Here is a 24626-nt window from a genome sequence, read left to right on the forward strand (position 1 = left end):
TGTCTGTAGAAAAATGTTGGTCAAAGAGCGTATTTAATCAGAGAAGTGAGAAAATGCAGAGAGAAAGGAGAACAGTCAAGTAAGACAAAATAATAATAGTTTAGCCATTAAACAAAGTCAAGTTCCTCCTCAAGGGCTATAGATCCTATTCTGAGCCACATCCTTTAAGTTGTTTTGCAGCTACTGAAACCCCCGCCAGGTGGGAGAAGTTAACTGTATGCTGCCCACAAGCACTTAAACCCCAGACCAGTTGGAACCAGGTTGATGATGTTGATCCTGATTACCTCACCACCAACCAATCAGAAGAATGTCCAGGAGCTGATCACACACCCCACAACGACCCTCCCTCATCCTGTCTTTAAAACTCTTTCCCTGAAAACCTTCAGGGAGTTTGGGTCTTTTAAGCACTAGCTGCTCTGGACTCCTTGCTTGGCCCTGCAACAAACGCTTGGTCCTTCACCACAACCAGGTGTCAGTAAATAGTAGATTGGCTTTACTGCTCCCAGCTACCAGACCCAAGTTTGGTTCAGTAACATTTGCAGCACTGTGGATGGAACTAGAGCTTATCACACTAAATGAAATAAATCAGAAAGACAAATACCATATGATATCACTTACATGTGGAATCTAAAATATCACACAAATGAACTTATCTAGGAAACAGAAACAGTCCCACATAGAGAAGACTTGTGATTGCTAAGGTGGAGAGGGGTAAGGGAGGGATGGAGTGGGAGTTTGGGGTTAGCAGATGCAAACTATTATGTATAATGGATAACAACAAAGTCCTACTGTAGAGCACAGAGAACTATATTCAATATCCTCTGATAAACCATAATTGAAAAGGATATAAAAATGTATATATAACTGAATCACTTTGCTGTACAGCAGAAATCAACACAACACTGTAAATCAACTATGCTTCAATTTAAAAAACAAGTTTGAGAAGCTTTAAGTATTGTCGACCGTCCCTACCTTAAGTGTGGCAAGGGCTTTGAATCAGCTGAGCGTCTGCTGTCCCACTGCAGGAGGGGCGCCAGGTCCCAGGCCCCAGGCTCTCATGGCCGCTGAGCACCCCCAGAGGAGAGGCATGCGAGGCACCGCAGCTCCGTCTACAGCCCCGCTCCTCCCCGGCAGCTCTTCTCTGGAATCTGGAGAGGCCAACTCCCCGCGCAACCCGCCCACCGGCGCCGGCTTTCCCCGTGCGCGGCGGGAGCGCGACTTAAAGCCGCCCGGGCAGCCCATGCGCTCCGCCCGCCCGCGGCGTCCTCGCGCAGCGCGCCTCGCGCCCGGGTCCCCGCGCTGTCTCCTCGCGGCCATGGGACTCCGGTCGCTCCTTCTGCTCCTGCCGCCTCTGCTGGCCGCGCTGGGCGGCCTCGGGGGCTCCGCGACAGGTGAGTGGGGCCCGCGGGTGGGGCGCCCCGGGAGGGACAGCATCCCGCTCTGCTGGCTGCGGGGCGCGGGGCTGCCCGGCTGCCGGGCGGGGGCGGAGGAGAGCTTGGGGCGCCCTCGCTGGGTGTGCGCGGCGTGTCCCCCGTCCTGCGGTGACCTTTCGTCTGGGAGGGCGAGGCTAGACTGTCTGGAGGGGCCCCCTGCTTCTCAGCCCTTTACTCCTTAACAAGCCTGCCTGGTGGGTGGGCTCAGCGGATGGATTGGATGTCTTTTCCTCTCTGGCCCTCAGGCCGGTGGGAAAGGAAGCTCGTTCCGCACTACGCTCCCTTCTAGGTTCTTCCTTTTCCCAACATCCAAGGGAGTGGAATTGGCTTTCTAGCCCTGGTCTCTGATGGGCCCGCCGCCCAGGTTTAACCAGGCAGCAAATTTAGCCTCTTGGAGGCCCGGGACCTTGGGAAGAGGTGCTTCCCTCCAGAAACAGCCCGGGGGAAACGGAGCTTGGGCCCAGGTGCGGTTAGCAAGCAACTTCCAGCGGCGCTTGTTAATACCACTCAGGTGTAGGCGGACCCCAAGGCAGAGGAGAGCTGAGTCGGGGTCCCAGGGTGACTAAGACACCCTGAGTTCCCATAGGGTTGGTGGCTGGTGACCTGGGCAGGTGCAGGAGGTGCCCAGTGTTTGTCAAACGACCTGGCCTGCAGAATTGCCCATCTCTCCTGACAGGTGCTCCCAATTGGCCCTCATGGATGGAGGCAGATTTTAAATCATTTTTTAACTTATGCAGACACTTTGTTGGTCAAGGCACTGTTAACTGGTTAGGAGGAGATGTCACTTAGTCTCTGAGCTGTTTGCCCTCCAGGAGGGGTTCTGAGCCTCAGGGTTTTTGCCTAACCTGGTGGGGCATCTCTGCAGCAGGAAGCCCTTGCCCTGGGTGGTCTGTTTGCTCCACCCCGGAAACAGGATTTAAAGTTACTTGCCTTTTTCACTAAGCAGTGTTCGCCCAGGCCTTCTGGTATGAAGACATCTTTGTGATGTCTGTTGTAGAACAGCCCATGATCTACTTTGTATATTGTACACCATCTACTTTGTATATTGACAGACTATGAGAAAGCTACCATGAACTTAATATGTAAATAGATTAATAAGTACATTTTTTATTTATTCACAGCAAGCATTTACCTAAATTTGAAAAGTAATGTTTGAGACCCATCTACAGACGGTGTTCAGAATCCATGTGCACACTGGGTCTCCAGACTGAGAATCACCAGGGCAAATAGTGTTCCAGGTGGGACTCGCCTAGCAGTGTGAGTCTTTGAGGGTTGACTGCTGCCCTAACTGGGATCCTTCTGGAAGGATCTGCTAGAAGAGGTAGCAAAAGAGCTAACACTTTGGGAGCATTTATTTGGTGGGTATTGTGCCCAATGACTTTGTACTCTTTTAATCCTTGCATTTTCCTCTTAGAACCACTTATTTACTAGCCTCACTTTACAGACAAGAAAAACTGAGGTCCAGAGGGAGGCAGTAACTCTCCCGAGGTGATGTTGTTAGTACGTGGTCTAACCAAAACTCCAACCTAGTAAGTAGCCTGACGACTGAGCCTGGGATCCCATCTTAGGGGTTGCTGACCTCACCTGCTCTCAATTGAATGGTTTTGGTCAAGTCAAGTGGGATTGCCCAGATGGTATGTGAGTAGCTGGCAAAGTTGTTAGCTATTCATTAATAACCAGTACCTCCTGAGTCTTTCATTTAGAATGCAATTTATAAGCCAGCCTTTTAAAATCAAACATTGAGTAACTATGCTAAAAGCACTGTCTTAGAGGGATGCAAGTAAGACTGAGGTCTGGTTCCTTACCAGAGAAGGTGTAGTCTGCGCGGTGGGCTTCCACTGTCAACTCCCATCACATAGCTTTGCACACGACTTTCCATCCCGTATGCACACACTGTCCCTGGGGTAGGGTCTTCACTGCGTCTTACAGAGACTTCTGCCAAATGGGACACGTGGCTTATGTTTTCTCGGAACCAAGGACTGGCTTTTTCTCTTTGAAAGTTAGGACAAAATAGTACTAAGTACAACCAGGCCTTCTCTGAGCACCACATCCATAACAGGCTTATTTTTGACCATTAATCAATCAGGGTTGAGAAACACAAGTTCATGATTTGAATAAAACTGATAATATAAATCAGTGTCCTGTGATAACTGAAAACTTAAGTATTTATAACCAGGCTATTAGAGGTATTCTTATAAAGATGGCATGTAGGACCCCAAACCCTAACTTCATTTGAAGCTGTATCGACCCATGTCTAAAAGGAAACTAAAGTTAAGTGCTTTGAACCTAGATCTCTAAACTTGCAACGCTTCATACTCTGAGTCTGTAAGACCGAATCAGGCCTGGAAGAATAGTTGTATCTTTGTAAGCACAAGTGTGAGTCTGAGCCATTCTAACAAGACAACGGGGAGGCGAATGACAGCTCTCCAGCAGCAGCTCCACAGCGTCAGAAAGAATGGCCCCCAAGGGTCGTCACTGGAGAACCTGCATGGGTTTTCAGGGTACTGAACCCCCCTAGCGTTCTCCTCGATAACAGCTGAAGGAAGGTCTTCCAAAGAGAACAGTGAATGCAGCTTACATGAGAAGGTCTCCTGGACCCAAGGAATCCAAGAACTCTGATGGCTTTGCTTCTTGGTCCTTCATTGCAGATGAAATACAGTGTCAGATGACAAGGCAAGCTGCATGTGGTGGGAGATGCATTCCTGTGGCCTGGCTCTGCAACGGAGAGCAGGAGTGCCCGGATGGGGCGGACGAGCAGTGTGGTGAGTGGTCTCACCGCTGTGTCCCGTTGTGTAGCATGCACTCACCCGCACCGGGCCCTTATTGCTGTGTGCCTGGTTGACAGTCAGTTCTCATGGCTTTCACCCTCTCAGGGGGCGTTCGGAGATGCGGGGTGCTCTGCGTTGCCGCAGGCTTGCGGTGGGGAAGGCCGGCCATGTTTCTTTAATTGTTGGCAGCACTGTTGTCCAAACAAGTGTAGAGGGCGAGTTGGGGTGGAAAAATCCAGCAAAAGTCTGGCTCCTCATCTTAAACTCAGACCTAAACATCTATGACGGTGTTACTCAAACTGGAATAATACAAGGATTCCTTTACAGGAAATCCCTGCAGCCCCCAGTGCACACAATTACTTTTATATACAATAAACTAGTTCAACTCTTACATGCTTAGAGATTTTATACGACTGAAAAAATAGCTTTCAAACTGGGGACAAAAACTATAAAACCAACAGAAATCAGCCATTTGGTAAATATCTTCCCGAAATAAAGTTCTAGTAATTCTCTGTGCTAAGAGAGCTCAAAACCCCAGAAGGGAGGCCAGAGCACCAGTATGTGAGGAAAGCCTCTCACCAGGTGCCTTGCCTCCCTGCGCAGTGAATGTGGAAGGGAACTTTCCTCATTAAAAGAGGAAAACCCCCATAGCCCTTGGTGAGTGGTACCCCTCACGCACATTCCTGGGGTGGTCACTTACTGTAACTACTTTAACGTGAAACCGTGGATATCAAAATGTGTGCTGTTACAGGTTACAGTAAAATTTCAGACTTGCAGAAATGCCTTGTGCTTGGACCCCATACACTTCAGCCCAGCTCCCCAAGTTTACTAGCTTCAGCCAGTAGGCAGACTTCAGTGGAAATACTTGAACGTCTTATTAAACCCCAAACCCCAGTTCCCAGGTTGCCATAGATCTTAATCATCTCAAACACCAAAGGAATTCAGAGAAGTGAACTCATAAAACTGGACTAATACAGGGGCCACTAGCCACATGTGAGGATTTAAATTTATTTAAATAAATACAATTAAAAAATTTAGTTTGTGTATCATACTAGCCACATTTCAAGTGCTCAGTAGCCACGTGTGACTGGTGGCTGCCATTTTGGACAGCATAGATGTAAAAGGCTTCCATTGTCACAGAAGGTTTTAGTGGACAACGGTGTTCTAGAATAATGGGAGGAGATGTTTATCGATATGCTAGGTGATTGTCCCTAAGGTAGGGGTACTGAGTGATATTGTCAGAAGTAATGTGAAAAGGACGGGCAAGTTTAGGGTTGACTCCAGCCGCAAATCAGGAATTAATTATTCTTTTGCTAATGAAAGTACTTAATATGAAATCCAAACTTAAAAGCTGCTAGTGCCCTGACAAACATCTCTTCCTTTCTGCCTCTTCTTGGACACCGCCACTGCCCGCAGAGGAAGTATGTCACGGACACCCACAGGCCTGGCAGTGTGATGACGGGAGATGTATTTCCATTCGCTGGCTTTGTGATGGTGTCAGTGACTGCTTAGATGGCTCTGATGAGGTTAACTGTGGTACGTACAACTTATTTTTACCTTCAGTGACACTCTCTGTTTATTAGCTGCTTTGATTAACATCAACAGTATTAAGTGAAACAAGCCCATCACTAAATAGCCTTATGCCATACATGCTAAACCCAGATGTTAAACTGTCTCTGGTATTACGGGTAACTGTTTTCACTCACTTCTCCATTTTCCAAAACTACTTAAAATTAAGAAGATTATTAGCTTTATTGACTTAAACAAAACCTATTTGGGGTGAAACTTCAGAATACAAAGTTGTGGCCACATCTCCGATGGCTCCCATCCTTTCTGTTCTTGGTTTTCTATGGATTAAATTCATGAACAAACCACAAATCCCTAAATAAACAAGGCTGTGGTACAGGGGTTCTACCTCACCAAGCCAACTCCTGCCTTTTAGAGAGAATGACGGCATGTCCAGATCCAAAAATCCAGTGTCCAGGAGATCCTCAGTGCCGTGATGCCTGGGAACCCTGTGATGTAGAGGAGGACTGTGGAGGTGGGTTCGGGGAAGCGCACTGCCCCCGGCACCGGTGCCTGGCTGGGCAGTGGCAGTGCAGGAACGAGGTGTGTGTCCCGGACCGCTGGCGGTGTGACGGCTTCGACCACTGTGGGGACTCCTCAGACGAGGAGGGCTGTGGTGAGTCTTGCCCCTCGCCCCACCTTTTGTTAAAGGGAAGGTTGGACCATGTGGGCTGCTTTCTGCAAGTCGTGTTTTAATTCCTATGACTGAGACTGCCATGCTGTCTCTAAACACGGGATGTTTCCTAGCAATAACCAAGATTGTCTTATCCATGGAAACGTAAAGCAGTGCTTAAATAGTAACTCTGCAATGGACACTCTAAGCATTGCCTAGAATGTTTCCACTATTCAAGTCTGGCCAACGCACAGAACACCTGAGCACCAGTATCCAAAGGAAGTCTTCTAACAGATGCCTACATCCTTCTGTAGTGAATATGGAAGGGGAACATTCCTCACTAAAAAAAAAAAGTCCCCCCAAAACTTGGTGAATGCTACATTCCTTTTTTTACCCTCAGTACACAATGTAGTGGAACCTCCAACTTTTTTGTGAACCACAATTCCATTCACTCTTTCTTCCCAGAGTTAAATTTGCAATATCAAATGTGTTCAGATTCTAACATTTTAATAATAATTTATAACCTGGTTTCTTAAGAGAATACTTCTATTAGGGCTAGTGTTATCTGACTTAAATACGATTTCAATTAGAACTATTTAATACTAGTTCAGTTCAATTTTAATACGATTTCAATCTAGTGCCCTGATGTCTTAACATAGTTGCTATCAAGTCTTAAGTCCCAGTTCCTGATTACTCTGCTTAAAAGGAAAACGTCCTTTCCTACCTAGACTTGCCTTGGGTTATGGAAATATTGCTACCTTCCTGGCCCACTATAAGAGTTGTCTATTTTCACCACCACCCCAAGTATTAATGAAAGGAATGCTTAACTTCCCACACAGGTTCCTGTCCAGAAGGCATGGTTGGATGTGATGAGGGGAAGTGCATCCTAGAATCCCTGATGTGCGATGGGGACGCGGACTGTACAGATGGTACCGATGAACCCACTACATGTGGTAAGAAATCAATTGCTTGGCTCAACATGGGAGAGGGAGAATAAATGAAATAACTCAGGGCCTTAGTTAACATGGGGGTCTACTCTCTGAAACAACACTTGGGCTCAAACTCCTCCAGAAGCAATTATCCTTCAGTGATGGATCCCTTATATTTTGCAAGTTCCAGCCCTTGGCTTTGGTCTCCTGAATGTGAGCAAATATTACCTGAGCTGTAAAAACTGAGGGCCATTCTCATGTTGTAGCTTTACGGACATAGACTAGCTAAAGCCCTCAAATTCCATGGCTCCTAAAATTCTGGAATAAGGAACATAAACTCTGCCACAAAGAAGCAAATCATTTGTTCAAGACAAAAAGGTAGGTTCTCTAAGGATTTAACCCAAGAAGGACCGAGGAAGACCCTCCTGGTGAGGAGGAGGCCTCTGAGCGGGCAGCTCTGACTTCTAAACCCTTGTGCTTCTCACTGTGAAAACCACTGTCGCTTCCAGCTGGGGCAGAGGGAGAGTGGGTATCTGTCCCCAGTCATCTGGTCGTCTGTCTCTTACTTCCCCCCAAATCTGGTCTTAGACATTACGATGAAAGCTCTTTTAGTACTGTTAAAGGCCGCGAAAGAAGCTTTTCATGAAGGAGACACAATAAGAGATACTAAAAGCATAAACAATGGGACACAAACTACAGGTTTCTGGTCCTGTATAGATAATTCATTGGGATTAGAAAATTATTATATCACTTCCTGAGCTAAAAGTACCAGCTGTCCATAAATTCTAGAGAAAATAGAAAAGAGGTCGCTGGTTCCTCCACGGGTGAACAATACACAAACACTTGAAATGGTCCAGACCGTTCTCCTTTCCCCTGCTCCAGGATTCCTAACTTTCCCTCTTCTCTGGTCTTCCCCCAAAGCCTCCAGTTTCCTAGGTAAGAGGGCAGGGTCAAAAGTTATCTTTAACCAGCCATCTACTCCTTACACAAGTGTGCAGGGTTGTGACACAGTGTGGTTTATAAAACGTTTGCTCTTTACCATGTTCAACTGTAGTGACCACTGTCCTGTCTCTACCAGGGAAAAACTGCTCTCTGGCCAATGGGGGCTGTGAGGGGCAGTGCAGGGACACAGCCTGGGGTGTCCAGTGTTCATGTGGAACCGGATGGCGATTACAGCCGGATGGTTGGAGCTGTGGAGGTCAGAATTCATTAGGCTCATCTTTACAACTTTTTATTGTAGTAACATAAAATTTACCATTTTAATCATTTTTAAGCATGCAATTTGATGTACATTCACAGTTTTGTGCAACCATCACACTGTCTATTTCCAGAACTTTTTCATCATCCTCAACAAAAACTCTGTACTCATTAAGCAATAACTCTGTCCCCCCTCCCTGGTGAACTTTATCAACTTTCTGCCTATGAATTTACCTGTTCTAGTACTGCATATAAGTGGAGTCATACAGTGTTTGTCATTTTGTGTCTGGCTAACTTCACTTGGCCTATCTTTAAGGTGCATTCGTGTTGTAGCATATGTCAGAATTTCCTTCCTTTTTTAAGGCCAAGTAATATTCCTTGTATGTATACAGTTTGCTCTTTGTATATGCAGGTTCCACATTGGCAGATTCAACCAACTGCAGATTGAAGATACTGGGGTGTGTGTGTGGGATTCTAGAAAGTTCCAAAAAGCAAAACTTGAATTTGCTGCATGCTAGCAACTATTGTATTTACATTGTATTAGGGATTCCAGGTAATCTAGAGATGATTGAAAGTATATGGGAGCATGTGCATAGGTTATATGCCAATACCACACCATTTTATATAAGGGACTTGAGCATCCATGGATTTTGGTATCCACAGGGGGTCCTGAAACCAATCCCCTGTGGATACCGAGGGATGACTGTAATCATATTCTGTTTATCCATGCATATGCTGATGCACAGTTGGGTCGTTTCCACCCTTTGGCTATCGTGGACAATGCTGCTATGGGCACTGGTGTGCGAGTGTCTGTTTCAGCCCTGCTTTCAGTACTCTTGGGCGTATACCAGAAGGGGAACTGCTATGTCACACGGTAAATTCTATGTGTAACTTTCTGAGAAACCATCACACTGTTTTCTGCAGCGGCTGTGCCATTTGACATTCCCACTAGCAATGCACACGGGTTCTGATTTCTCCACATCCTTGCCACTCATTCTGAATTAGGCTCTGGCTGGCTTGACAAGGGGCTTGTCCCCAAGAATGTTGCTAGGGTAACAGAAATAAGTATTCTGTAGCAGCCACACATCTAGGGTCCCTGTATTGATGGTTCTGCTGAAATACATTTGCATTTGTGGGAATTCTACGGAGGCAGGGACTTTCTGTCCCAGCACCACACAGTGATCTCCACCTAATACATGTTCCATGAGTATCTGAAAAGTGGCCCAAAAGAACAAAAATACTTGAGATTGTCCCTTGTTCTTCCCTAATTTCCGACTGTCTATCATCAGATGTGGACGAGTGCTCTATGGCATACAGTCCCTGTGGCCAGCTGTGTCATAACACACCAGGGTCTTACTCCTGTGGGTGTATTCGAGGTTACCAGCTCCACAATGGCACCGACTGTCGAGTTACAGGTGAGTTTCAATACCAGAAGCAAAGCCTAGCTCCTGCTCTATTCTTAGCAGCATTTATAGGTACGAGTGATATAGATGATTCACTTCAAGGTCTGGTATTAGAGGTGATTCTACTCTTTCCATAAGGAAGCTGCTATCAATATTATAACATTAGTTGATCAGTTTTGAGTGTCAGTTCCTACTACGTGTCTTTAAAATGATTTAGTTTCTCTGCAGGATCTACAGCTAGGTGCTCCAGAGACCCAATCGATGATCTTAACTTGTCCTGTGCTGCTTTCACAATGGGACACTTAATTTGGCTGCTGTATACAAGGCATGCAGAGGACCTCTGTCTAGGGGAGAAGGGCTTAATCTGAAATCAGGCAGAAAAGTTCCAAAGATTCATTTCAGTGTGCTGGAGATCAGAGGAGGAATGGAGGCTTCACGTGGCCAGCCAGGTCTCCTCTAGATCCACCTTAGTCCAGACCTCAGGGATAAGTAGGTTTTGGCATGGGCCATGAGCCAACATCTTTAGTTAAGGAGAATGGTGTGAAAGAAAGTTTCATAGCCACATGCCACTCCTTCTACTTCTATTGCAGATGATGCTATTAAAATTCTTATCGCAGGAGATAGAGAACTTGGTGTACTGGATCGAAGAACAGGCATCTATGAGACTCTGGTACCTATAAAATCAAGGCCTACTTCTGTTGCATATGATCTGGAGAGAAGTATGTACTTCTGGGTGGATGAAGTCTTAAATATGTTTGTTCTTGGGAAGCCGAACTCTGTTCCTCTCTATCCAGGTATCTTTCTTAATATTAAGAGCCCTAGCTTCTTCAAGCTACTTGAACATAATGTAAGAAGCATATGTGTTCATCTGGACATCTTCTGTGACTCACTTGTCATGAATCATGAGAGTACATAAAATCTTGATTTGAGATAAGTCTGTGTAGTTTGGTTCTACAGGAGGTTTGTGGAGCGTAACCTGAGATGAGATTGCTGTCAGGCAGTACTGGAAGTATGGGGGTGTGGGCTCTGGCCAAGGTTAGTCTCAGCCCCATAACTAGGTGTGTGACCCTGAGCAATGTTAACTCCTTTGAGCCACCGTGTATAAGAGGAAGGTCATAGCACTTGTCTCACTGGGTTGGTGTGAGGCTTATGCTGGACAGTGCAGGGGAAGCAGTGCTTAGCATAGTCCTGGGCACACAGAAATCCTCTGACAGCAGTTAAGAGGTAGCAGGCATTAACAGTTCCCCAGAGACTTCTATAATGAATATTGTCCCAAACTGAGGTCACATTCTCCTGGATTTCTTGGTTGTGCTTCTACTGAGGTCTTTCTGTTTCCTTACTGTCCACTGGATATTGGAAATACCTCACACAGCTGTGGCTCTCATTCATTCCTTGTGTTGCCTTAGTGTATGGCCTGAAATCAGAAGATGTAGAAAAATTTTGTCTGAGTCTCTTTTTTCAAGGTAAGGTGGATATAGAGGAATAGAGAAACATAATACTGTCTCCTGTATCCCCAGAACTTAAAGCAATCAACAGTATCTCTTTGGACTGGTTCACGGGACAGTTGTATTGGGCTAGCAGCTTTGCCAGGGTCATCTGTGCTGGTTTAAGTGATGGCAGAGGCTACGTCAAAATCCTGGAAAAGGATCTTGTGCCAGAGCAGCTAATAGTGTTTCCTGCAAAGAAGTAAGTAGCGCTTCTTTTGGAATATATCCAAAATCATTGGTTATCTTAGATATTTAAATTGATAAGAGAGCACGTCAACCTTCTCAACCTAGGTCTCAATTGCTCCAAAAAATTCTTAATTTTGAAGTGTAAATTGAACACCATAGAGCCAAACTTTTCAAAGTCTACTGAGTCTGAGAGCAGCTTTCTTAGCAGTGCAGTGATGTGAGGTCTGTGCAAGAGACCAGGGGAGCCTGGCTGGTCAGAGTCGTATACACACTCCTGAGGGGATTCTCTAACACTTGTGCCTTTGCCTTTCTCAGGTACCTGTACTGGGTAAATAGAGGAGGGAAAGGCCTGAGGACTATTGAAACGGCAGGGATGGATGGCTCTGATAGGAAGGTGCTGGCAGTGGTGAACATGGAGGAACCCTCAGGGCTGACACTAGACCACGTGGCTGGCAGGCTCTACTGGATCAGTGCATATAAAGAGGTACTGCAATGGGTCAGGAAAAGGTAAACCCATTTAGTAGGGGCTTGGTATGACTGTGGGTAAGTACAGAGTTCTCTTATGTCTTGCATCGTCTTAATAAAATATCTCTGGCCATGAAAACCGCGAAGAGCACAGAATCTTCAAGTAGAACCAGACTGTATCAACGTAGGTTGGGAGACTTAGTGTGACTTTCTTAAACTCTCTACAGTCAAACTCAGCACCGGAATTTCCTGGTAGTCTAGGTCATGTTCTGTGTGGTACCTGGGATACAAAACATTTTACGACGGCAGACCTCTTCCTTGCAAGTATGCAGTTACTTAAGTACTTCAGTGTCTTGTACTCACATTTCTAGGTCTTCATATTACAGTTCATGCTTTCTCATTTTTGGAACCATCAAACTAAAAGACCAGTAGGACATGGGGGCTGAAAGCATAGGTTTGGAAGTTGTAGTTTTAAGCCTATTTCTTCCAGCTGTGGTTTCTGGCTACTTAGGGTACCTCTTTGAGCTCCCATTGCCCTCTCTGAAAAGACAGAATGCCTACCTCAGAAGATGGTTGGGGAATGTAGTGGAAGGATTTGGTACACTGTCTGGATGCAGACACTAAGTTATAGTAGCTACTTGTACAACATACGTGACTCCAGTTTATATAAGAAACAGCCGAATCCATTGGCTTTGACATTAGCCTCTGTGGATCCCAAGATAAGTTTATCTCTATCAAGTTAATATCAGATAAAGATGTTTAATCAGTGTCCAAGAAACTGAGGTGTGCTAAGGTGGTCAGCCGCTCTTGCTAACACTGCCCTGCCCTCATGAGACCCTCTCACCCTTCAGTCCATAGAGACGGTGAACGTGGATGGAGCTGGGAGGCACACCTTCCCCAAGGTCTTCTTGGAAGGTGAAGATCCAGTGGGACTGGCTGTATTTGAGAACTCTTTCTTCTGGACAAATAAACTACAGCTGTTTCATGCTTCACCCCACAACCCAAAGGAGAGGGTGGTGCTGATAAACGCTTCCATATCTGCCTTCTTGGTGCTCCACAAATCCCAGCAGCCTAAGAGTAAGTTATTGCTTGCTTTCAAAATGCTCATGAACCAGAATGCATACTGAACGGAAACCCCCTAATTTACTCCCTCCGTCTGTTGGAACTTGCTATTTGGGGGGAAATGTTCTGGGTATCATTCCAGACCTATCCAGGACTTCTGAGTAAGATGAACGGAATGAAAATATCTGCTGGGAAACTCATTCCAGGCATGTACCTGGCTCTTGTCTAATGTAGCAACCAGCATTTTAATACACATAACTTCTGAGATACACAAAACGGGGAATACGCTGTTCACAGAAGGGCTAGAATAGCTTCCTCACTGACACGTCAATTGATAACAGAAGATGGAACCAAGCCCAACATCCTGTTTATAGGAGGAAGTCAAATGTCCATTGACTAGGAGTTAAAAGCTTGTTAATCTGAAATTGTATGTCAGCTTCAGCTCAGATAATGCTTCTTCAGTGGGTCCAAGAAACTAACCAAAGTGGAGAGCCTAGAACCACTATTTACTTCCTATCAGCAAATTAGACAGTCATTTTGTCTTAACTCCAAGGGGGAAGATGCTGTTGGTTGAAGCTTTCTTGGCCCAAGCTTCATATAGAGAGGTCATTGTCACTGTCTGAAAGACACAGGGCCCCAGGAGTTCAAGGTCAGCCTGCCTAACCTAGAGGGTAACAAGTATATTGGGATCCTCTTAAAGCAAAAATGCCTTAACTCCCCTTGAGTCTTAGGTTTTGAACTAGTTTGGATAAATACATCTGAAATTGTATCCAACCTAATTGTATCTGTTTTTATTTTAAAACAGACAGATACCCAGCATGCGTTCCAGGTTCTTGCAGCCACTTATGTCTCCTGTCCCCCGTCCATCCCAAGGGCTATAAGTGTGTTTGTCCAGAGGGGATGTTTCTTTTACCTTCGGGCACATGTAGTGGTAAGTACGCTGGGTGAAATGGGTTTGGCTTAAGAAGGCACATTCCATGGTAGGTCTGGAAATAATGTAGCTTCTGTTTTTGGATCAATCGCTTTTGACCTGACAACCTACTTTGATAATGACAGTTTTGTTATCAAAAGATCTTGATTAGTTTTTTATTGTGCTAAAATATACATGACAAAAGGTACCATTTTAACTATTTTTCAGTGTAGCGTTCAGTGGCATTAAGTATGTTCACATTTTTGTGCGACCATCACCAGACCTTTTTCATCTTCCCAAACTGAAATTCTATTCCTGTTAAACAATAACTCCTCATTCCCCTCTCCCCCCAGGCCCTGGCAATCACCGTTCTACTTCCTGTCTCTATGAATTTGACTGCTCTAGGGACCTCATATAAGTAAAATGGTACAATATTTGTCCTTTTGCGACTGGCTTATTTCACTTTGCATAATGTCTTCAAAGTTCATCCATGTTGTAACATGTATCAGAATTTCCTTTTTCAGGTGGATTCCATTGTGTGTAGATACTACAGTCTGTTTATCCATTCATCCATCAATGGATATTTGGGTTTTGTTAGTTTTAAAAGAAGAAAAAATAGCTTATACCACTCAGTTTTACATGAAAGATTAATGACTTAGTATAAGAAAGAAACCCTCTACAGTCTTACGACTGTTGTGTATTCTGACTCATGTTTGTAGGCAGAGCGTCTGCATTAACGTAATTCCTCATGCTGCTGTTCCGTCTTTTGAAGTGGTAAAGCCTGCATAATCCGTTGAATATCACTGTCCAAATGTCTTGACTTCTTTTCTATAGAACATTGAGGTTTTAAGAAGAATAAATGCTGTGAATGTGTTCATGTTCTAACCACCTTTGAAGAATGCAATTCACAGTGGGTAGCCATAGAACATGATTATGGTGTAATAAGCCATTGTGCCAAACTCAAGACGTAGCTTAAAATGTTTTTAACATGATATATACAGTTAAATTCCCAGGTAACTTTTCTTTACATCGGCAGTAGAGTTTAAAATTCTTCGTATTGAGACTCGTGTGCTACAGGCAAGAATTTGATGACATTACTGAATTAAATGGTGCAGCCCTGCAGCCCTAATCCTCAGGATTCTGTGTTAACCTTTCAGCAGAAATTTAAAAGACTTGGTACCTTGGGAAAGCTGAACAATGCTTTCATTTGCCCAAATGACTCCCTTCTCTAAGGAAGCCAGGGCATTCATGGTGAATACCTGCTTCAGAAGCAAACTTTATAAGATCCCTTTCTAGGGGAACCTCAGCTTGAGAGAGGGGCACTGCTCCAGAGGGGAGTATGGGGCTTCTCTGACAAATGGTCAAACAGGACATCTCTCCTTTTTCCTTGGTAGAGTTAAAACTAGTGTTTTCCTCTGGCAAACGTCTCTACTTGTTGAAAGTTGGCTTTATGGGAACTGCTATAGAGAGAAGCCTAGTGCAAGAGCATCCAAGGAACATCTATTTACTGGATATTGACTGGAAAAGAAACCTCGTCTACTGGACAAATACCCAGGGACATCTGTTCTGCTCAACTGGCTATTCAGGGGAAAAGCAAGAGATTTGGACAGAGCGTACAGGTAAGTTGGGGTGGCTATTATTTTGGATTTTTTTCCTTTATTTTCTGGCTCTAAATTTAAGTAGGGCCAACCCCCCCGCACCAGAAGACCCTACCTGTCCCTGATCTGAATCAACCTTAATACCAAAGAGTGGTTTTTAACTGATTTAAATATTAAGTGTCTCTGATTTACCCTTGTTCTTATGAAGGGTATGCAGACTCTTAAAAGGCTTCCATGATTTGGAAAATCCTAGGTTTTTAAAATTCTATTTTTCTGGCATTAAGTCTAGATAGGATGGAAACGGACCTTAAATACTTCAACTTTGCATTGCAGATTTTTCTTACACTAATTTAGAAGCAATTTGCAATGCAGATTTCAGAGAGAACTAGCAAGATATTTTCTTAATATGATAATATATACTTTCTCTCCCCTCCCACACTCCTACATGGCATACCCCACCCTTAGCTCCCTGTACTCAGCCTAAATGTAAATATCTATTTTATAAAAGAAAACTGAGACTTGAGTTCCAGGGTGAGTAATCTGATTTCTGAATGCCTGTGCCATGGGTGCTTTACTACAGGAAGTGCTGTATTGGAATCCATGTTCCCGAGACATCCTTCAGAGCAGCAGACTCTACCCAGAGCCCTGTGGGCAAGAGCAAAGCCTGGCACATAGGAGCTTTCAGTACCTGACTGAAAGAACTTTTGGGAGAAACTGAAATGGGCAGTGATCTTGCAGTACATCTGATGGCTGTCTAGGAAACCCTGATCATGGATTTCCTCCTGTTTAATTCAAATGCTACCTACCCCCACTGGCTAATCTTTGATAATTGGTTTCTATGTTATAATTATACCAAGGATTTGTAAGAGACTGACAATTTCATTTAAGCTGGCTCCGTGGTGAATATTGAGTCTCTGTAGTAGGTGACCCTGAAATAATAGAAAAAAATATAGATTTTGCTCTCTGTCCCTGGTTACAGGCACAGAGCTTCTAAGACCTTTGTAATTTCCTAAGTGATGGGAGCATCTGACACAGAGTTCCTAAATTCATTAGAATTTCCTGGGTGATAGGAACAGCTTTTGTTTTAATGAGACAACTCTTGGTGGGTTTTGCAATGCAATGCAAAATTGAATTTAAAGTCCACTTCTATCTTACTCAGATTCAAGGCCAGAAAAAATTTTAAAACCTTATCACTGCCTCTAGGAGGTTGGTCACCAGAAAGACCAAGCCGTGATGAGAAGCTAAGAAATTTCAGACCCACTCCTTACTCTCTAGAGAGGGGAGAGGGGCTGAAAATGGACTTAATAATCAATCATGCCTATGTGATGAAGTCTCCATAAAAATCCCCAAAGTATGGAGTTCAGAGAGCTTCAATACATCTGTGTGTATTGAACCCCAACTCCACAGGGACAGAAGTTCCTGCACTTGGGACCCTTTGGACATTGCCCTATGTATTTCTTCATCTGGTTGTTCATCTGTATCCTTTATATAATAAACCTGTAAACGTGTTTCCCTGAGTTTTGTGAGTCATTCTAGCAAATTATTGAACTCAAGGAGGGGGTTGTGGGAACCCTGATTTAGAGCCAGTGGGTCAGAGTACAGGTGACAACCTGGGACTTGTGACTGGTGTCTGAAGTGGGGGCAGTCCTGTGGGACTGAGCCCTTAGCCTGTGGGACCTGATGCTAACTCCAGGTTGACAGTGTCTGAACTGAACTGAATTGTAGGTGTCGACTTGAAAAAAAATGCACAATGTTAAGAGCTATGAGTCCAGTTTATTCAGTGTCTTACTGAAGACTATAGCCCAGGAGACAGCCTCTCAGTAGCTCTGAGAAACTGTTCCAAAGAGCTAAGGGAGGAGCCAGGATACATATGAATTTTTTAGCTGGAAAAACATGTAGTCAAGCATCAGAAGATTACTACTAATCACGAAGGGCAGCTACCTCATGTTAATGATTTTAGTGTTTTTCTGTGCATGGGAAGATGCAGGAATCTGGGGTCCTTCGAAATTTTTCCTTAAGTAATGTATCTTAACTACCTAGGGGCCAGTATCCAAAGCACAGAATGCTTCCTATTTTTCTCCATCCTGAATTCCTCTAGGGGAGCACTGCTGGTGGGCGACTGTGGTGGCTGATGGCTTGATCCTTGCAGAACTGGAATGGCAGCAGGCAGCATGTTTTATTTTCCTTACATAGGACATCCCACTTGTGTTGCAGAATTGCTTGGTGTGGGGGGAAAAACACGCATCTGGTGTCACAAGTACTGACGTATAGTAAAGGAGACACACAGGAGTGCTTGTCCTATACAGTTGGCTGGAAAGCTTGACAAAGCCAGGCAGGCCTTTTCTAGGTAGTAATCAGCTTGACCTCTGCTATCAAGACCTGTTTGCACATCTCAGAGCCTCCTTACAACTCGTGGGCCTGCAGCTTTCAGCTTATTCTTATATCAAAGTGCACTGACATCTGTGGTTTTTTCTCTTGGATGTGTTAATCTTGTTCTCATATTGAAAATTGAGGACTTCCCTGGTGGCGCAGTGGTTAAGAATCCGTCCACCAATGCAGGGGACACGGGTTCGATCCCTGGTCTGGGAAGATCCCACATGCCGCGGAGCAACTAAGCCCGTGCGCCACAACTACTGAGCCTGTGAGCCACAACTACTGAGCCCACATGCTGCAACTACTGAAGCCCATGTGCTGTAGGGCCCATGTGCCGCAACTACTGAAGCCCGCGCACCTAGAGCCCGTGCTCCGCAACAAGAGAAGCCACCGGAGTGAGAAGCCCACGCACCGCAACAAGGAGTAGCCCCCGCTCGCCGCAACTAGAGAAAGCCCGCGCGCAGCAACGAAGACCCAATGCAGCCAAAAAAAATTTTTTAATAAACAAATAAATTAATAAATAATAAAAACATTTACATAGATCTCAAAAAAAAAAAAAGAAAAGAAAAAAGAAAATTGAGGCTGGAAAATACTGATGAAATTCTGAATCGAAAATGATTGGGCCTCAAATTCTGTTTTAGGAAAGAGTGCATATTTTTAAGAACCTTTGTGGAATCATTCTAAGAACATTCTGTGATGCTGGCATGCTGGGCTGGCCATGGTTGAATCTGACTCCAGAGGAGACCACGTGTTTCCTACAGAGGGCAGAGCCCAACAAGGATGAGAGAAACAGAACCCAGTGGAGCCAGTGTGTTCTTAGGAACTTGCCAGTCTTTCACTTAGCTACTAACTTATAAAATGCAGTGCATATCTACCTTGCCAGGGGTTGTCAAGGATCAGATGAGCTCATAGGACAGACAAGGTGCTGGAACCAGAGTAGGCATTATGGGACCATCGTGCGAACAAGGTGTGTAGGCTTGTAGGGGCTGATCTTTGCATCCCCCCAATTGCCTCCCTTCTATCCTTGACCCAAAGTTTAAGACAGTATGTGAATGCATTTGAGTGTCCTTTCTAATGGGAGCAACTTGTCCTCACAGTCTGTTCAGCAAATGTGGACATTCCGACTGGGAACTTGTACTGGCTGCCCTGTGACACAAGTGCTATTCAGAGGACTAGAATCGCTGGCCCAGACACCCATACCCTGTATAGAACAGGCAGCGTTATACTGCATCTCCTTCTCGATTGGCCGAAGAGGCTGCTGTACTGGGTGGAGAGTGGGGAACACTTGCAAAGCATGACCCTTGATGGCAAAAGCAGATGGGCAGTCTGGAGAGGCACCTGGACGGCAGACACCCACGTGACCTTAGACCTTGGCTCGTCTAGCATCCTCTGGACCACCAAAGGGTTAGGTAAGCACTGCACAACAAGTGAGGTTGGAAGAAGCTTGAGGGGATGAGTGAGGGTCTCGTTTTTAGTATAATCATTCCATTTTTAGAACTAGTTAGACATAGGCTCAAACTCTGATTTTCATAGTTAAAGCTTGGGCACAAGTCACTGACCTCAAACTCTGTTCTCATTTATAAGTCTAGATTTATGATTGAAGAGATAGAAAACTTCAGAAATAACATAATTTTGAACACTGCAAAAAGCTATTTGTTTCTACTTCCGTAAGTAGAAGTAATGGAACCAAACTTCCATTGCAAATGAAGTACAGGTGCTCCAGTTATAACTTGCAGCAGGTACCAATTATACCTTTGTAGCAGAATGTGATAGTCTTTTCACCCAGAAGTCATCCTTGAGACCTGGCAGCAGTGTGCTGATGACCGGGGGTTGTAGGACTGTACATGGAAGGTGGTCAAGTCATATCTGATGTTTCCATGCAGCAGATCTCAGGTTTCTGGAGCTTTAAATGCTTCCTTGGATTATCTTTAACTATAAAACTAAAACCTACAAAACTCAATAGAAGAATCTGTGCTTATTTTACCTTTCAATCCAATGGTGGCCTTGCCTCCTTGCTGTCACAGATTACTTGTTCTGTATCAGCTTATAAGAACCTGACTCTTCCTTAGGGTTGCAAAGTCTGAGTCTCCGAAAAAACAGAACCTACACTTTGAACAAGACCTGGAGTGATGGGATGATCGTGGCCCACGAGCCCTACCTGGTGACTCTGAACAGAACAGCTCTCATGCTGTGGAACAGGAGGATGCCGGAGCCCTTCTCAGTGTCGAAAGAGCCCTACATACAGAAGATGATCATCCTGGCAGAGAACCTGGAGGTTCCAGGTGAGTCTTCCCCTGGGAGGTTATTCTTGGGGTTCCACTTTACCCGGGTCCCCTCGGTGTGTTTTTCTAGGAGAAAATCCTGAGTATCTTCTAGTTCGTATTGGCAGTGATCCCAACCCACAGTTCAGCAGGCCTTCTCCCTGATGTGTCCTTGTCCTGGAGGAGTGAGAATCTAACACGGTTCTCAAAGTTGCTAAATGACACCAGTTCCCGAGTAATACCCCAAGCAGGGTGCACACCGTAGCCCCTTTTGGGAATCATCTTTCACCTTAGCATATTAAAGCTCTTAGTCTGGCAGTAAAGAGATCCATTTAACTTGCTCTAAACCAGTTTCCCAAGCTGTTTTTTTTTACCAAGGAACCCCTTTTCTCATAGCAGTGACATCTTGCAGGGGACCCTCTGCTCTGGGTCCTGGTTACCAGGAGAAGCAGCTCTTCTGTTGAAGCTGCACCTTGGTCATTCACGTTAATCTGCTTAATGCTGGTTTAACTCTTTTCTTTTCATATAAGCCTTTGGCATGGCACCAAAAACTCTGATTCTGGATCTTGAGGCAGAAGAAGAAGAAATCCTATCACAGGATTCAGGGGGCTTTCTTGCCAGAAGCAGCTGGAAATCCCAAGGAAGAGTAGAAACAAAGATGGACAGAACTGTTCTTCCTCCTATATACCTGCTCCCTAGAGGTCTCTAAACTCCCCCTGCTGTCTAAACTACCTTAATTTTTGATTCACTGGTTTAACCTGATTTGGGGGGCTAAGAAGTGTTAGGCATACGAACATAGTTCTTAGGTGGTAAAGTATGCTAATAAAAAGTTAACTGTTTGGTAAACAATCCAATTTTGATTATTCTACTAACAAATCTATTACGTTACTGCAACAGTTGCTGAAGAGTACTAAATGGTAACTTTTGGTAGTGTAACTTAGACATCTCAGCATCTCTAGGCCCCTGTCCTAGACCATCAGATGCTACAGCAAGAACCAGACAGAACAAGTCCCTGTCTTCAGAAACTTACTTTATTTTGCATGCCTAGAATATAGTACCAGGCAGTGAAAAAATTAAGGTTAAAGTTTATAGGCCTGAAAGGAGAAAACAATTTGCCCAAATTCAAAGCCACGAGATGATGGGCCAACACACCACACACGTAGTCAAAAGATCAAGGGTCCTTATTCTTTCTTCCTATGAGATAGAAAAACGTAGCTACCCAGCCATGACATGGGTTTTTGGGGAGGGGGGCAGTAGAAGCACATCTCCATTGCTGACACCAAATGGACTGACCTGCTGACACACTGTTTATTCTAGATCCTGAGGTCAAAGGAGCTGCCACACCCACCCCTCCTCCACCCCCTCCACCACCCCCTCTCCTCTGCACCCGATCTTCTGTGCCGTGTCAGGACGGGCGGGAGTGCATCTCCCGGGGGTACCTCTGCGATGGCAAGCAGGACTGTGGGGATGGCTCAGACGAAGAGAACTGTTCCCACTTCTGCAACAGAGCAGGTGGGTCACCATCTCCTGTTCTCAGCCTCTTGTCCCAGGTATGCTGATTCAGCCTTGGGTGCACGATATGAATTGCCAGAGTGTTTATTATAATCACACTTGCTTTCCCTATAAATTCTCATAGATAAAAGTCCCAGTCTGTCAGAACATGGATCCTATGATTGCCCATTTTATGACATTTAAGTCCACAGTGTTTTGCCAGGTATAATTTGACTATTGCTTCCTTGCTCCCTTAAATTTGCCTAAGTATTCCAATATCTGCCTTTATTTTGGCACAGAGTGACCTAAATGAACCACTTATAACCGACTTGGTAGTGTTTTAACAAGTTGTTAAAGTAACCAAACAAATATGAGGCCTTAGTATTTCAAGAACCTAGTTCAGCTTAATTAACCTTAGTACTTTATTAAAGCTCACTTATGGATCAATTAAGATATAGAACTCAAACAAATAAGGTCAGCCTACTTACCCCTCAAACTCCAGAATGAGTGTGAGTTAATCTAATTATAAATCTTCAGTATGATGAGCATATGATGCTAGCTTTTGACCCTTTCTATTGAAGGGGTCTTCCAGTGTCTGGATGGAAACAAGTGCATTGAGGAGAAGTACCACTGTGATGGGGCCCGGCAGTGCATGGATGGCTCGGACGAGTTGGGTTGCTGGAAGCCTGCTGAAGACTGCTCTCTGCGTTGTGACAACAAGACCCGCTGTATCCCCAAGAGCTGGCTGTGTGATGGCAACCCTGACTGTTCTGACAGAAAAGATGAACAAGGATGTAGTAAGTTCCACGGGAGTTCCTTGGAGTACTTCCAACTGCATTACAGTCGATTCTCCTTATTCATGTTAGTTATATTCTACATAACTATATATTCTATAAAGTTGCCATGAACATTGAATTCAAGGATATTGAATCATTGCTCCTAGATAAAATACAGTGTGGGTTTCTTTGAGTCTCTGGTCACAACATTTTTGTCAACCAATCAGTATATAACCTTATTTTATGTGTGTTTCTGTTGAAAGACGACGTAACATATAGTGTTTGCTCATTAACAGCAAACTGTAACTCATGCTGAACAAAGCTTATCTAATGCACGTATTTTCTCCATAAGACACACCGTAGACTTCTTACCCTTAGAAGCACCAGACAGCAGTTGAGCACTATGCTTGGGGCCATTTTAAACAGCAAAATCACCAAAAAGTACAAAAATGTGAAAACCACCGTCCGAAATGGGCACTTTTTTATATGAGTATGAGAACAGAAAAAAGAAGGCAGAACGGTACCTTGTTCAGCCTCAACTGGAAAGATGTGCGTTGGGCAACTCACATTTCTGCTGCTTTGTGTTATATCTTCACATGACCATGGAAGTGTGGGAGTGTTGATTCGGGGGGGTTACAAATTTTAGCAAGTAGGTGAATGAGCAAATACTGAATCCAAAAATAATGAGGATCGACTGTACTTAACTACTTAGTTAGGACTAAGATGAAGGTTTCTGAGTTAGAGGGACCTTGGTGATCATGCTGTAACATTCCCCTTTCCATGACAAGAAGAAAGAAGAATTCTATTAGTGGACAACCAGTCTGCATATCAAAATAAATTATTATTTCTCATTGGGCAAAAAGCTACCTCCTTGAAGATTTTGATTTTGGTCCTGGGTCTTCTCATGGGATGGACCACCTCATTATAGATGTCATTGCTTTGCCCTCATTTTTATGGGATGCACATCTTTACCTTTATTCTTCCGAAAGACATGTTTCAAAGACCTTAATCATGTTGTGGGATTAGGGTAGAAGAGGGAATTTGGAGAATTGAAGTGAAAAGAAGAGGAGGCCGGGTAAGGCACCATGATGGATTTGGATGTGAAGGTGGCTGAGTGGGTAACCAGAGGATGTGACTGCACTTGGGCTTTAAGAGAAGAACATCAGGAGGCAAGAGGTACAGGAAGGAAGTAGGCAGAAACCCAAGGTATAATTTACTTTTCAATTCATATGTATAGTTTTGCCTAGGGCCTGACTCTTTTTCTTGAATCAAGCCAATCAACTTCTGTCTGGAGGAACTGAGTCCAAGAACATAAGTTGTAGGGTCCGTTGGGTATTATGGGAGAATCTCTTTTTTCATGCATGACATTAGGGTTTCAGAGGGGAATCCCACTACCCTGCCTATCCCAGCATCCTTCTACAGTCCTCCCATCCCTGTCCCTCAGCCCTCGTTCTCCAGGACGAAGAGGATTTTCTGGGCTAGCTTAGTAGGCCTTTTCTGCCCTAACACTCTAGTTGAATCACCCTCCTGCCCTAATACCTGCTGGGGCTTAGTTCCCAAGGTGACAGCAGAAGACTGGGAGTCTTCAAGTCATTTTATCTGCCATCAAATTGCTTCTCCATCTGGCTGAGTTCTTACCTAGAGCTTTGTTTTTCAGTTCATGAAAAATGCAGTGCATCTGAATTTAAATGTGAGAATGGCCAATGTATATCTTCTTCCCTGCGTTGCGATGGGAACCGGGACTGCCTGGACCACTCGGATGAAGAGGGCTGTTCTGCCTGGTCCCTGCCATGCCCGTCAGGGGAGGTGAAGTGCCCGAGGAGTGGAGAGTGTGTGTTGGCAGACTGGATATGTGACCACGACTTAGACTGCAAAGATGGAACTGATGAGAAGGTAGCCCACTCTCTTTCAGAAAAACACAGTACACTTCTAACTGTAACAGTAACACGTGCCTCCTCATAGAAAACTTGGGAAAACACAAGAACAGAGAAGTCTCCCACAATTCCTGCCCAGAAAGCCACTCATAACTACATCAAAGTGTCCAAAGTGTTAAGTTCCTCTTGTTGAAAGTCAAACCTGTAAGAGGTCTTTATGGGAGGTTTGCAAGT

The 24626-nt window shown here is 44.6% G+C and overlaps 1 protein-coding gene across 2 annotated transcripts in view; it reads left to right on the forward strand.

The window, feature by feature from the left end:
* Positions 1-1053: 1053 nt before the first annotated feature.
* The window catches only part of LOC309619607 (low-density lipoprotein receptor-related protein 2-like), a 38356-nt gene continuing 14783 nt past the window's right edge, over positions 1054-24626 (forward strand). For both annotated transcript variants that reach the window (XM_082374905.1, XM_082374906.1), the window contains exons 1-18: positions 1054-1391; positions 4082-4195; positions 5618-5737; positions 6144-6383; positions 7220-7333; positions 8388-8507; positions 9796-9921; positions 10500-10703; positions 11427-11595; positions 11898-12066; positions 12899-13124; positions 13915-14040; positions 15414-15638; positions 19088-19399; positions 20060-20272; positions 21569-21763; positions 22324-22539; positions 24176-24411. In XM_082374905.1, coding sequence (XP_082231031.1) covers positions 1058-1391; positions 4082-4195; positions 5618-5737; positions 6144-6383; positions 7220-7333; positions 8388-8507; positions 9796-9921; positions 10500-10703; positions 11427-11595; positions 11898-12066; positions 12899-13124; positions 13915-14040; positions 15414-15638; positions 19088-19399; positions 20060-20272; positions 21569-21763; positions 22324-22539; positions 24176-24411 — 3459 coding nt within the window. In that variant the 5' untranslated portion in view covers positions 1054-1057. The remainder of the gene's footprint in view (positions 1392-4081; positions 4196-5617; positions 5738-6143; positions 6384-7219; positions 7334-8387; positions 8508-9795; positions 9922-10499; positions 10704-11426; positions 11596-11897; positions 12067-12898; positions 13125-13914; positions 14041-15413; positions 15639-19087; positions 19400-20059; positions 20273-21568; positions 21764-22323; positions 22540-24175; positions 24412-24626) is intronic.

This window comes from Balaenoptera borealis, assembly GCF_965194805.1.
Source record: "Balaenoptera borealis genome assembly, chromosome: 21".
Classification (NCBI taxonomy): domain Eukaryota; kingdom Metazoa; phylum Chordata; class Mammalia; order Artiodactyla; family Balaenopteridae; genus Balaenoptera; species Balaenoptera borealis.